At 36.9% G+C, this 15,418-nt stretch overlaps 1 protein-coding gene across 1 annotated transcript in view; it reads right to left on the bottom strand.

Moving 5' to 3' along the window:
• LOC145679676 (uncharacterized) overlaps positions 1 to 14,816 on the bottom strand; it is a 43,274-nt gene extending 28,458 nt beyond the window's left edge. The window contains exons 1-3 of the mRNA XM_081750250.1: positions 14,500 to 14,816; positions 10,958 to 11,056; positions 2,000 to 2,166 (exon numbers count right to left, since the gene is read on the bottom strand). Coding sequence (XP_081606376.1) covers positions 2,000 to 2,166; positions 10,958 to 11,056; positions 14,500 to 14,706 — 473 coding nt within the window. The 5' untranslated portion in view covers positions 14,707 to 14,816. The remainder of the gene's footprint in view (positions 1 to 1,999; positions 2,167 to 10,957; positions 11,057 to 14,499) is intronic.
• Positions 14,817 to 15,418: the final 602 nt, after the last annotated feature.

The following is a 15,418-nucleotide window of genomic DNA, read 5'->3' as shown; positions in this document are numbered from 1 at the left end:
TTAGGAAATGGTTTGTACGTATTTGTTTACCCTGTCTGTTTTGGTAAAACCATTAGCTATATCAGCTTCTCTCATCAGTGGGGAGCTTTAGTAATTACGGAAAATTCTCAAGGTTAAAAACCAATCATCTCAATTGTCAACTATTGGCACCTGTCGGCTTGTCAAAAGATAGCGGAGTTTTTGAGATATGAATTCCTTCAAGATTTTCTCAAAACATCTTTTACTCCGAGGGAAACACTTCCAGCTCATTAACAAGAGGTAGTTAACTACAATATTAGAATGTGCGTATTTGCCAAAAAGAATAAAACAAATACGTCTAGAATGAACCAACAACTGAAGGAATTCAGTAACAACTGAAAAGAAGTCATATAAATTGCATATGAATTTCTCAATTTATAACTTAGCTTTTCTTGTTTTCAATCTGAATAACTCAGTGTGACATAATATTAATTTCAATAAAATGCATACATACGCTTCTATTTCATGGCTGTTTGTGTTATTGTGTTTTCAATCCGAATAATCCAATGTACCACACTAGTTTTCAGGAAGAGAAAGATATGCACATGTATTAAACATACTATAGTAATATTTTCTAGTACTGTATATTTTTATGATTACTCTATATGTATTATTTATAAATAGCTGTCGTGCCACTGCTTATTAAAATTTTTACAAGCAAGTAATACTAGAAATCCTATTCTAAAAATACACCAATCACACTTGTTTTCTGTAAGTTGGCCACCTGTCTAAGTTGGCCACTTTTCGATGGAACCGATGGTGGCCAACATAGACAGGTTTCACTGTACTATACAGACATTATTTTATATCAGACCAAAATACGAAGTATTGCAATCCACCTTGCTGAGAACAGTCTCACATTTACAGAAACTGGTAAAAAAGAAGCAAATCAAGGACACATACATCCTTTTCTTTACCAACGAACTCGTAAATGAATGTGAGTTCAGCGTACCGCTGCGCATATTAAGTGCGCAGTCACATTTTTTCTTAAGTTTGACCCAAATAGCCCCTTGACTCAAATAACCCCGGTCTCCCCTATGAATTTAATTTACTTTGTTACTTGTACATGTCAATATTAAAACCGCGTGGAAAGAATTCTTTTAACTTTTAAGTGAACAAACTTGTTGGTTTAATGCTCAACATTTTGCAGCTGTATTGCTCAGCAAGCGCTTGCTAAAGCAACTTTTACTTGTATGAAGTATTTTGATTCTATATGAAACTACGGTTGCCAAATTTTTCAAAGAGATAAGAGAAGATTCGTGGCGACATACCACATTCATATGGTATATGGTTTCACATAGTGACATTTGCCAGACAAACGTAAAAACTTACTTGAAAACATAAGATTTGACAACCATATCACACACGCACATATATGCACAATCATATACCCCTGACAGTTGGGTAGAGCATGTGGAGTATTGGAAGCGCTGTTGTCAGAGGCTCCGCAACAGAGACAGCAGTTTTGGTGACAAACTTAAGGAGCCTTATGCAGAGTCGTTCTGACGCGCGATTAGTACCATTCTAAAGAGTTCGATTAACATGTGTTTCCTACAGTCGTCAGTCATTTAGTATGATGCTAATCATACGTCAAAACGACTCTGCACAAGGCCCAAGATGTTTAACAAGTCTTTTTTTTTCAACTACCGGCAACAGCGCAGTCAGTGACCTTCGTTGCTTAGCAACAGCGTGAAAGAATACTGCTGTGATTGGCGAACAATCCTCCTTCTCGTTTTGTTTACAACATGTGCAGCTATCTGTCAGAAGCTACCTTTCAGCAACTCGATAATAGTATGAATATCAGCCTACAAAGCTTTGTCAAACCGTTCCTACTATACGGCAATAGCAGTAATATTTAATTTCTAATAAGTATATAAGTTTCGAATTGAAAACTGAAATCATTTACTAGAAATTCTACCCAGCTACAAAGTTAGAAAAACTTAAGAAACGTGTTTTAAGAAATCGTTTTATTTTCACTTACCCAAAAAATGCAGCAACTGGGCTTCTCCGAGGAGAACATAAGAAGTACAGAGCCAAAAGTACTGCAAGAGTATTCACAGTCATATCCACTGTGGACTGTGCAGTTAAGTGGGGAATGCAGCAACGAAGATATTTCGCGAATGGATTGCGAATATGTATGCTTACAATCTATGAAGACAAAGGAAATCATAGTGAATTATTTAATATTATATGTACAAGTAATAATCAGGTTTCTATTTAAAGGAAAGTGTATGTCTCTATAGGAAGAGGGAACACTGTTTCCTCTTGTCTAGCAATTAAGTTTCTTCCTTAGCAGCTCTAAAGTCTCATGTTCTAAACCAGCGTTTCCCAACCTTTTTCAACTTGCGGCACACTTCAGGGTAACTTGAATTCTCGCGGCACACATATTATTATTATTATTATTATTATTATTATTATTATTATTATTATTATTATTATTATTATTATTATTATTATTATTATTATTTGAAAATATAAAATACTGTAGTATTTTTTTTCTGATTACTGACATCCTTCTCACAGAGAAGAAAGCTAGACCACTGTTGTTTCCCCGTGGTAAATCATTATGCTTATTTTTCATTTTAATTTAAAAATAGAAAACAATTACAATCAGATATAGGGCTCAAGTTGTTAAAAATACACTTTTTTTTTTTCGAAAACTGTATCCAACCTTTCATTAAGAAGGAGGATCACTAAATAACGAACGAACAAACGAATCTCTTTTACTTTTAAAACACAAATATAGGTAATTCGTATGCATGTTTACTTTGCCGGAAGGATTGAATAATATTTTAAAATTTCAAGTTACGAAATAGTCTGCAACAATAAAGAAGCAATAATGGTCATAACAATGATAACAAATACTTTTTTTTCAAAATTAGAAATGTACAGAAAAATGTTCTACAGAAAAGTAACACAGTATGAAACTTTAAATTTTAGATTCAGAGTAGTAATTTGAAATACAAATATACCTTTTTCTGTATGTCTTGCAATTTGATTGCTATAGAATTACTAATTTTGTTCCGATTTCCTCGCGGCACACCAGCGACCCATTCGCGGCACACCGGTTGGGAAACGCTGTTCTAAACCATCGCCATCATTCTGATTTACATTTTCTTTACTCCTACCACGCATAGTTCTTGCATAAACTTTAAACATACACTGAGTGCTCTTTGAATTGTAAACACCTACTTAGGCCTAATACTTTGTTGATCCACCTTTTGCTCAGATGACGACCTGGATAAGGCGTGGCATTGATTCTTGTAGTTACTGATATATTTCCATGGGGATTTGACACCGTATATTCCTAATGGTATCCCACAATGAGCCGATAGATGCCGGTGCAGGAGTCATGGTGCGAAGAGCTCGTTCCATAATACCCCTTAAAAGTTCTATAGGATTATGATCCGGTGAGTTAGGAGCCAAGTCACATGCACCGTGGAATGTTCCTTAATCCAAGCAAGTGTAGTCCTGATTTTGTAACACCGTGTGTTGTACTGGAAAATGCCATGTTCGTGTGGATAGAAGTTTTGCATTGTAGGGTGTACGTGATTCCCTAACACCTATAGATACACAACAGATGTCACCTTGTGGTTCATACACACTAACGGTCCAGGTCCATGCCAACAGAAGCATCCCCAAACCATACAGCCGCCCCAATCTGCCTGTACAGAACGCACCATGCACGAGGGATCCATAGCTTCGTCTGTTGGCGCCACACATGCACACACCCGTCCGAGAGAAGTAGAACAAATCGTGATTTATCGGACCAAGATACCTTTTTTCAAACATCCACGGTCCAATTAGAGTGTTCCTATGCTCAAACGCGACGAAGTCGGATGTGACGAATGGTAGCGACTGGATCGTTTGCAGTGTCTCTCCAAGATATGTTTTGGGGGGGCACTTCCCCCCGGAGGAGACCAAAATAATACTACTATAATATAATAATAAATAGAATAATATCAGCAGTGCCCCCGGAATACTGTATGCTCTCTCGGAACACTTTTTCTGAATAACTGGTCGTTTGCTGTGGAACTTCATTCGTGCCAGAGTACGCCGTATAGTTGCGTGGGATATGTATGTTGCGATCCACCATTGTATTGGTCATGTAATTCCCTGACACTGATGATTCGTTTGGCTTTCACGAGCTGTTTGATCCAACGTTCGCTCCACACTTTGAACTTCCGTACGCCCCTGCAGTTCCATCTCTTAAAGACCGTTACAATATTTTCTTCCCATTCTTTGTACACCTTCACTAAACATGAACGGGCGCATCCGACAAGTAGTGCTATCTGGGATAATGACGCACCTATTGCTCGGACACCAACAATCATGCTCTATTAAAATGCGGATAAATCTTGCTGACATTTCATTGTAACAGTGTGCTGTCTGCCAACATGTAGCCTCGAGCATGTTCCTTCTTTGCAATACTATTAGTTGAGGTGGGCATGTAACCAGCTCGGTTGCTGGCCACACTTTCTTCTGTGGAGAGGTGGTCGCAATATAGTGAGCACTCAGTATACTAAGGTTCAGAGGTCATTCATATAATATCCTATCCATCCATTTCGCAACGATGGATATTTTGGATTATTCCTGAACATGAGACGAGGTGAGACGAGAAATAAGGCTTTCTCGTAAATTTCGAAGAAATTTCATCTCGATTCTCGAAGAGTTCTTTCTTGTTTTGTCTTGTTTCTAGAAAAGTTTTTCTCGTATCGTTATATAAATTTATGTATATACAAAATGTATACCCTGACTATTTTTTAATTTCATCTAGAACTTAAGATATGATATAACAACATTCAAACCTTATTATTATTATTGGAGTATATTATGTAATGGCATGCACATCTTTAAAAGTTGATAAATGCTCCTCATTGTGTTTGAACAACTATTTTATCAACTTATATTTTTTTACTACAAATTATGTAACACCAGTGGCGGATCCAGGGGGACGATCGGGGTGATTGCCCCCCTGGATCCGCCACTGGTGTTACATAATTTGTAGTAAAAAAAATATAAGTTGATAAAATAATTGTTCAAACACAATGAGGAGGAAGTCCGTCCTGGATCCGCCCCTGTGTAACACTAAAACAATGTTTGAGGGCTATGACTTGGGTGATCTAGTGTTGTGCACGAGACTCGTTTCACTACGAGCGGAAAGACAATATGAAAGGAAACGAGCGAATCATGAGAAAACCACAAACTCTGATGGCCTGGGATCGATTCTGGTACTCTTCTCATGAGAGCTGAGTGTTGTGCTACTGCTCCAGCATGTCCTATTAGATACAATTAAATATACTCATTAGCGGCGTTCAGAATTTATTCCATTTTTAATCACGTGATTTTACTGAGTTCTTCTGCAAGTCTAGATAAATGTCCCTCGCGTTCTTAATATTACTTAACTTATATTTATTATATCACCACATTACAAATAACAAAAAAAATAAATAAATAAAAAATAAAAATAAAAATAAAAATAAAATAAATAAAAAAATCACGGAGGAGGAGGCATTTTTAATACAGGGTTTTTTCCGCAAAGTAATGAGACTGGCCGCCGGGTGGCGCTCCAGTAGCCAGCAGCACGCTCAACAGTGGGTGAAATTGTAATGGGGATCTAAGTTAAGCAATGCACCGGAGGGCAGTCGCGTCCGAGCTCTGACGCAATAAGGATCAGCTTGGAGCAAATGCTGTTTTTGAGTTTTTGTCACGACAGATTTTCAGAAATAATGTTGTGAACCATTGGTTTGCACATGTTGAGATCTTCAGTGATTAATCTTACACTCAAACGACGGTCGGAGACCAAGAGATTTTTCATTTTGACCACACTTTTTGTCCAAACCACTCCCTGAAGGACGTCCAGATCGCTCCATGTCTCCAACGGTCTCTCGTCTGTTCTTTAACTCACTGAACCACCGGAAAACCTGGGCTCTTGACAGGGCGTCATCTCTCTAAGTTTCCTTCACCAATGCAAGCGTCTCTGAAGCGGTTTTGCCCAGGTAAAAGCAAAATTTAATGGGAACGCTCCAATTGTCACATTTGCTGCCATGACAAAAACTCAAAAATAGCTTTTGTGTCACGAGTGAACATCAGAGCTCAGACGCGAGTGCTGCCCGGCAGTGTTCGTAGCATTTAAGGAAATTTCCCTCGACTGACACAAAATTTTCCCTTTCATTATCAAATTGTCCTTATTTGTTGAATGTCCAATTCCTATGACAGAAGTTTTGTGATAAGATTAATTAGCTGTATGAAAGGAAGTGCCAACCACATTTGTTTTGTTCATTTGCTTTTTGCTTCTACTTTTTTTACGTTTTTCTTCACTTTTTAAAACAAAAAATACACACAAATACACAGTGTGCGAAATAGATAATTTATATTGGAGGTGATAAAATTAGACCAACAGGACGTAGAATCTGAAGGTGCAATAATTCAAAATGAGACAAAAATGCCTATCCCCTACACTCACACACATACATAAATATGACATGACATTTGTAATAAATAAAAGATTTATTAAATCAATAAATCTACCGACAATAACTAGGTATAATTCCATATAGTAAAATTTGTGTATGGCAACGCAACGATAGCCATTATAATTACTATGCCAATTACCACCAGGTGGGGCTTTAGGATTTTAATTCCGGATAGGCCTGCTTCTTCGTTTATGGATACATACACATGTGATTGATTAATGACAGTGGGAAATTACTTTTACAGTAGTGGTTGATGATATTTGTTAAATAAATATCTACCATTAATATAAATAGGGGAAAATATATTTACTCTTTAATGTATCTTTTAGCGTTTATATATTTTTCAAAATTTTGTGTAGGCTCTTGCCTACCTGCTAAAGCTGCCACTGATTACCACAAATTAAATGCATCTTTTAAGTTGCCTAGACACAAACCTGTAAGGAATGACAACCATGTGCTCACAAAGAATACACTAGAAAATGAAATATAACAAACATTAAAACAAGATGATAATCGATACAAATGTACAAGATGATATGACATTGCCCACCTTCGCCAAGTATGGTGGAAAAAGCTATTTGTTTACTTCTTCTTGGCCAACCGCTGTACAATTAATACATTCAAATGCACGAACAACGACAAACTGAAGAGTACGAGGACACAACTGTAGTCATAATAATACAGTTCAACTAAATTGAACGGTGAAAAAAGTGGGGAAATTAGAAATGACCAAAAGTGAATAGTTTACATCGCTCATTTCCAAGATTAAACTTAAATGACAAAAATCAGTGAAATTTGGAATTATAGTAAGCACTGTTGGGGGGGGGGAAGTGAGCATCCCCGTTGGGGATACTTCAATTGAGTTCTTTGGGGGAAACAAAATGTGATTGAGGGGGAAAATCCCCCTCATCCCCCCGTTAATTCGGACCCTGTAAATACAGCCATCCAACAACTGGTTTAAATCGTGATACTTTGAAGACCTAATATCCGCACGAAACATAAACTATTGCTATTGTTTTGGTTTATTTCTGAAGAACAAGGAAAAATTTAAGTATTTGTATTGGTCAATCAGTCAGTACAAGAATTTCCTTGGATTTTTCACTTTTTATCGAAAAATTCCCTTTTCCCCATTTCGCTAAATTTACCTATAAAATTTCACTAGATTAGGGAAATTTCTCTCAAACTACGAACACTGCTGCCCGGTGCGTTGCTTAGCTTGAACACCCACGACCCGCTCGGGAGAGTAATATTCCCGGAAGTACGCTTTTTCGCGCGCTACTCTAGCCAGCTGTTTTAACTTGGTCACAAAATTTATATCATTTAGTACAAGGGCAACAAAACGAGCCCTGCGGGGCTTCTAACCCGTTCCTACTACAACTACTACTTATCTGCACAAAAGTAAGTAAATCACATTTTTGAGTATCTTATTTTAATTTAAAAAGTGTTATAAAAATGTAAAAAAAAACTTTCCTCGGGCGGGTTTGAACTCACGCCAAAAGAGATTTTTGTTACTAGCATATAGCGCTAGCCCACTCGGCCACGAGGACGGATAAGAAAAATCATCTGAATTCTGCTATTTAAATGCAACGTGGCAAGACATAGATAACGCCAACCAATCAGAAGTGTGTTTTTCGTTCCTACTTCCGGGAGCATTACTCTCCTGAGCTAGTCCTGAACACCCCGCCGCGAAGCGCGCTGCTGTCGATTGGAGCGCCGCGTGGCGGCCAGTTACGGACAAACCCTTTAAATTTGCAGAAGAAATCATTAAGGTGGATCACCACCCGGGAGTCAGTGCATATTTTAGTTCATTCCCTTAACTACTGTGCAATGAAACATTACACATAATAAATATTGCACTATAAGATAGAGTTATGTTTCAGCTACAACACAGGACACTGATTCATTTGATTGTGTCTTCCGATATCGAAAAAGGTAACAAATAAAAGAAAATATTTGATTCGTTTTACAATAAGCACACAAAATGGCACTTGCTGTTACATCTTACTAGAAGTGCCCAGTTTTATGAAATGTTTATTTGTACATGTAAAGTATTTTAAAGTAACGATCTTATTATGAAATAGATGTATTGTTTGACCATTTCTTCTGTTATTTTTCACATTATCTTTAAATATTAATTTACATTTAAGGAAATAGATTTTTGAGAAGAACTTGCGCAGAACGCCATAGTGCGTTGTTGCCAAATTTGTACGTTTACTGTAACAGTCACAATAAGAAAATTCCTGAATTCTAGCGTTGCAGTTTGAGAAGCGGAACTTAGTTGTGAACTCCGGTAAGGGTCGAAAATTAATTTCTCCAGTAAGTATTCAAGCAGAATTTCATGATTACTTCCCTTATTATCTGGCATCAGTAAACACTCGACACTATCTGGCAACGCTTCATTATTCAAGCAGCATTTAACACAGCACCGAGAACACCTAGTGATCCACCTTAAAATTCCAGTTCATTCAATGCAAACAGAAAGCTTATTCCGCATGTGAGTTTAAAAATAGAAAGGAAAGATGGCACAGGCACTCAATTTCGTTAAAAGGAAACGTAAGATAAAATATTTTTCACTGCTATACTTCCGCCATTGTTACTCCCGACCTAGTCCAACCCATTTTTGTTAAAACTTTGCTAATGTGAAAGCACGTGAAGTTAATACTGTGTTGCAACTTCGCGCACACATCTGACCTTCCCCAGCTGTATGACTTTTGCTTATTGTCGTAATGTGGCAACAGCTGAATGCTTTGGAAGCAGTGATGCCAACCCGTGTTTTTTTTTTTTTTTTTTTTTTTTTTACATTAATTGGTCAAATCTGGGGCTGAGAGGTATGACAAGTTACTTTTTGGCCGAAATTGGAATGAAATTAAATTAAATTTTTGAGTTTTACGTCCCACGGTTATGCCGGCTAGGCTAAAGGAGACGGAGACGGTGATGATGAGGAATGAATGAAATGGTGGAATGAAGAAAATGGGAGGAAACGGGAGAATCCCGAGTTATCATTTCTTTTCTTACTTACATTAGTATGAGGGACACTAGAAAAGTTTTGAAATGTGGACAACTGTTACGCAGAAAGTGAACAAGTTTTCCGTCAATAAACAATCGACGCAATTCAACAAAATATTGTCTTGCAAAACACTATTTTGCTTTTCCTGTGACATTAATATTTTATGACATATTACTTCACTTCTCAGCCTCAGAACTAAAGATAAAGTGAATTTTAGTAGAAATTTGTAGTTTATGTGGAATTTTTCGTTTCTTTACTTAATTGACACCAATAAAATTCTTCGAAATAAGGCAGACTTCAATAAACGTTACATCAGTACGAATTGTCAAATTTTGTAACTACAAAATCCATACTAGTAAGTGAATGATTTATATAGTGACTTGAGAATCTCAGAAAACAAGCACCAAGGACCACAGAGGAGAAACAGCCAATTTCCAAAACCTTCCCCATGAAGTGACTGCAGAATGAAGCTTGTCTAGCTTCGTTACGTTCGTAGAGGGTAGCTGCATAAAAGCGTGATAGGATAGCATTCTGACAACTAATATACATGTTGTCATGAACATTTTCAATTATCTCTTTCAATAAAGGAATATACTTACTCATAATAAGGAATATACTTGCTATACGTAAAAGATCAGAATTTACGGATAATTCACACATTTATTGAAGAAAGGGCGTGACATACACTATTATATTTCATAAATTTTGAAAATTTTGTATAATTAGTTTAGTGTAAGAAATGAAAGCGCAAATCAAAAAGCAAAATGAGTATTTTTGCCTTCCGACGCGGGATTTTATAATGTTTCAGATTGGCATCACTGTTTCCAAGACGAGAAGTCATCAGAGCAGCCAACAAGCGCACTACGTATTTTCTGCTTTAGACGATAGTGCTACGTCACTGGAGAGCGGTTCATACAGCGTCCGACTATAGAACATATTCCTTTTTCTTTAAACCTTATTTGACATATACGCGTGATATTTGCTGCAGGATGAAAGTTTTGGGCATATAAGACCTAAACTATTCATTTGGACGAATTCAATGCAAAGGGGCGGAAGGAAGAAGGGTGAGGAATCTTCCATTGAACCCCTGGACGTACCGTACAGTGCAAATACGAAACTTTGCACTTTGGGACATTTTGGCATACAAAATGCAAACATATTGTTCACTTGAAACAAACATGGAATATGCAGGCAAGTAACACAAAATACTGATCACCACGTTGATACGCAACTACATGCTACTTTATCATGCACTTAACTATACAACTGATTATTATTAATAATAATCTTGCATATTAGTTACTCAAAATACGATTTAACAATGTACTCTAATCTCAATATATTACTTATGGTTCAGTCTGATAATTATCAAATATTTTACAAGTGCTACTTTTTTGTAAAAAAAATAATTAAACAATTACATAATATGTAAATAATATTAACAATTTATACTTACTGATTTTGCTACTTGAAGATACCCGACAGCTAAAGAATCTATGAGAGGAAACCAGACGAATTTGAGTATTATGTTGTAAAAGAAACAGACATAAAGAAACTGTAAGAAATTAAAAGAAAACAGTAGAATTAGAACAACCTTTTGACATTTTTCTCTTTCAGGCTTCCATGAGGTTCAATTGTAGTAATGGTAAATATCCTAATAATTACAAGTACCTATAGACATCATTGTTAGGATTACGAGTATATGTATCACTGTTAGCTGTATATGTGTCACTGTTAGGAGTATTGTGTCACTGTAGGAGTATATATGTCGTTGTTCCGAGTACTGTGTTACTGTTCCGAGTATATGTCTCACTGTAGGAATATATTCGTCATTAGCAGTATAAATGTTTCTGTTACAAGTATTGTGTCACTGTTCCGAGTATATGTGTCACTGTAGGAGTATATGCGTCAATAGCAGTATATGTGTCACTGTTACGAGTATTGTCACTGTTCCAAGTATGTGTCACTGTAGGAGTATATGCGTCATTAGCAGTATATATATGTCACTGTTACGAGTATTGTGTCTCTGTAGGAGTATATGCGTCATTAGCAGTATATATGTCATAGTTACGAGTATTGTGTCACTGTTATGAGTATTGTGTCATTACTAGCAGTATTGAGTTATTGTTAGGTGTATATATATCAGTATTAGGAGTATATGTGTCAGTTGAATTGAGTTGATTTTGAGTTCAGCGTCCTCTTCAGCAACAAGGCTCTTTGAGATGGGGACTTACTGTTTAACGTGAAATCTGAACTACGTGAGCTTCCGCCGGGAATCGTACCCGGGCCTCCAAGTCAAAGGCGAATACACTAACCGCTTGACTATGAGAAAGTCCGATGTGCTTCAGTGTTAGTAGTAGGCCTATATGTGTCTGTTAGAAGTATGTGTGCTCCTGTTATGTATATATTTGTCACTGTTAGGAATATTGTGACATTGTTAGGAATATATATGTCTCTGATAAATCTATATATGTTACTGTTATAGAAGAAATCAGACATGAAAATGTAATCTGCTATCGAATGATTTCTGTTCTTTTTTATTCACAGTACGTACATAAATAAATAATTATTCCAGCAGAATAAAAGTTTCCAACTGCATCAGATTGGGAACGAATGTCATTAAAAAAAAAAATAAATAAATAAATAGCTACACATCAAAATTTACCTTGAAACATCATTTTTCAGCTGGATATGACCTATTGATAGATATATTGTATGCCATATCTTTCGACAACATTATCATCATCATCATCATTATAGGTATCCTGCCAGTATTGACAGGTCACTTGCCGCAACTGAGAAGCTTCCATGCTCCACGGCCTTCCGCAAACCTCTTCGTTTTCACGTACGATTTTCGTGTTTGATATCGTCCATTAATTGTGGTCTCCTTCAGCCTCTCTCTGTCTTTTCTCCACCATACCCTCTAGCAGTCCTTCATGACACAATTCTTTCTTAGTCATTGTTCCAATTAGTTCCTCTTCTTAATAATAATGTCTAGAATTGTTATTTTCTCTCTTACACTCCCTCGTTCGCTTTCCGCTCGATCCAGCTAAATCTCTCCATTCTCCTCCACACCTATATTTCGAAATTTTCCAGCCGTTCATATCATTTTTAAGCACTGTATCACCGGACCAATTTTAAGAAATTTACAGGGTCAGTTTGATAATCTGTTTTGATTTATTAGAAAAAGTGAGTGAAAGTTAGGTGAGGAGAATAGTTGAAGTTAAGAAAGTTGTCGTTGGTTGTTTATGATGTTCTAAGCAGCACTGTATGTGGAAGCGGAGAGGTACGCTTGTTAAATTTAGTCGCGGGAAAGGCAGTGTAGAAATGGCACGTATATTTCTACGCAATTGTACTTGAAATTGAAAAAGTTTACACGCCTCTCTTTTGAAGGTCTAACCTAACTATATCCAATATAGTACATTTTGTTACTTTTTTTGGATGACATTTAGTATCTCCTCCAAATCCACATATAATTGTTTTGTGCCATGTCCTATGATTTGCGCTATCCTTGTTTATGTATAATAACCATCGTTGACGCGCCTGTTACATACGGACGCAGTGCCTCGTTACCGCCCCCCCCCCTGCCTTGACTTGGTTAGATAGCCTTCGTGCGTTTTAGTCGACAGCTAGCACACGTTGGTTAGTGTCTTTTGCACGATAGTTCTTATCACTTACGTAAACTGAAGACCTGCTAAAGTAAATCTGCACAGAATAATGCAAATGCACATCCTTATTGACGGCTCCGGAGCTGGTACTTAAGCCAGAGATACTAGAAAGTGATTTGTGGGAGAAACTAAATAATACACCCTTTTCTTCGATTTCCTGGAAAAGTTTACACGCCTTTGTTTTGAAGGTCTAACCTAATTTAGTACATTTTGGAACTTTTTTGGGGTAAAATTTACAACACACGATTTCGCATCGAGCTGTGCATCGGTAAGTAGGGCCGCTTTAAAAGGGTATAGTAGAATAGGGTAGGATATAGTAGAATAAGATAAGTAGGGAAGGAAGTTTTGATCCATTTTCATAAAATTAACGGAGTGTAATTCCTCGATTCTGAGTAAGTATACCAGCTGGAGTGGGCATTGTAAAGTTAACCCCTTTTTTCGATTTTTCGTGTGGTCCGGTGATACAGAACTAATGCCCATATTTCTGGCCATTATCAGCATCAATGTCTGCAAGCCCGAAACCGTACCTCGACTAGTACAATACCCGGAATAGAGAGGAAGAAAGGAAGTGGCCTGAGACCTGTATGTTAGGTATCATCTCACCAATTGTCTGGTATGAATAAAAAAAAAAGAAGAGGATGTTACACATTTTCTCCCGAGTGTTCTACTGGGAATTGAACACAGGATTTCTCACAGCAAAGACAAGGGGTTAAGTTCCAAAGTTGGGCGTCCATTTCCAGCAAAATTTTTAAAATTTACAGGAAAGATATGGACAATTTGATCGTTTGTATGTTTGATAATATATAAGAGTCTCGAAAAATCTGTTTGTTTGTTATATATAAGCGGCATGGGACTGTACGGCGAGCGGAGGGAACTACTTGGCGCAAGGTAACCGAACAGTTGCATTGTGGGAAAGAAACAAGCATTTATGTTATCAACATGGCGAATGTAGGAGGGCAATGAACTAACAGTTTTAACATTTGTGAAGCAATACGTTGATAACGAGCAAAATCTTTTAAAAGTTTGTGAAGAGCACGGATTAATGAATCTAATAACAAATTGGACAAAGTGTGCAAAGGAGATAACAGCGAAAAAAGGTGGCGAAAGCGGACGCCCAACTTCGGAATAAATGCCAAGACAAGTGTCTTACAGTTTACGCGGAACCACACCCACATTCTTAAGCTGCACCTTACGTTATTCGAGAAAATTCTTAGAACAAAATTATCTTTAAGTTTCATGAGTGACTCCCACTGTAAAATACATATCAAATTCTATCTGAAATCCTTGTATATAAACATTTTTAATTAATACTGTATTAAATTTATCATACCTCTAATACTACGGCAAGGAATAAGGGAGGCCTTTGGTAGTTTCTTGACCACGGTGTAGCATCAGCAAACATTAAACACAACAGAAGAACAATTATGTGTGTGCCAAACACTCCGGCGACAGGATGGTTCCATATGCTACAGTCTCCAACAATACAATAACCATGCAGATAAGATCCATAAGCTAACAGTACAACTATTGGGTTCATTTTGATCTTGTTCCCTTAAAATTTGGCTACATCTTTGACCATGGATAAAATAAACAAGGAGTAATAACATACACCTACACCTAACTAACACTTCTTATCAAAATCCGCCATATTTGTTATCCTTAAAATACGTGATTCTTAGAGATAAGGATAAGAACTTCATGTGTTTCTCTAAATATAGAAGTGCTTTTAATTTTTCACATATATTTAATTTCTGTAGGATTAAAAGGACATTTGTTAACTTTATATCTGTACATGTAGTGATGCTACTAATGTTAGTTCGCTCAAATATGGTTACACGACGTTTATATATATTACCCCATAGTGTGAGATTTTAGCTTCAAAAGCGATTGATTTCTATAAATCTGGGTTACCGAACACAAATGAAATATAAATTATTTCATAATAAATCGCTGTTCAAATCAGTTTTAAATTTACCTATATGGAGCATATATAGGTATATATATTCTACTTGTTATGGGGCGTTTACAGGCCTGTAGCCAGCCCAAAAATGTAGGGGGGCGGGCAATCCAGCCTTTTCATAGTTCATCACCATATTATAGTTCATTTGCAAGCCTACCGTGAAAATTATAGGTGGCCAGCAAAAATTTAGGGGGGACCGACCCCCCTAGACCCCCTTGGATACGAGCCTGGGCATTTACGCTCAGTCTATTTGTGATCGATTCAGTTCAACTGACGTCACTTTTGAATC

This window comes from Thermobia domestica, chromosome 2, assembly GCF_964235325.1.
Source record: "Thermobia domestica chromosome 2, izTheDome1.hap1.1, whole genome shotgun sequence".
In the NCBI taxonomy this organism is placed as follows: domain Eukaryota; kingdom Metazoa; phylum Arthropoda; class Insecta; order Zygentoma; family Lepismatidae; genus Thermobia; species Thermobia domestica.
This window is presented reverse-complemented; position numbering and strand designations above follow the sequence as displayed.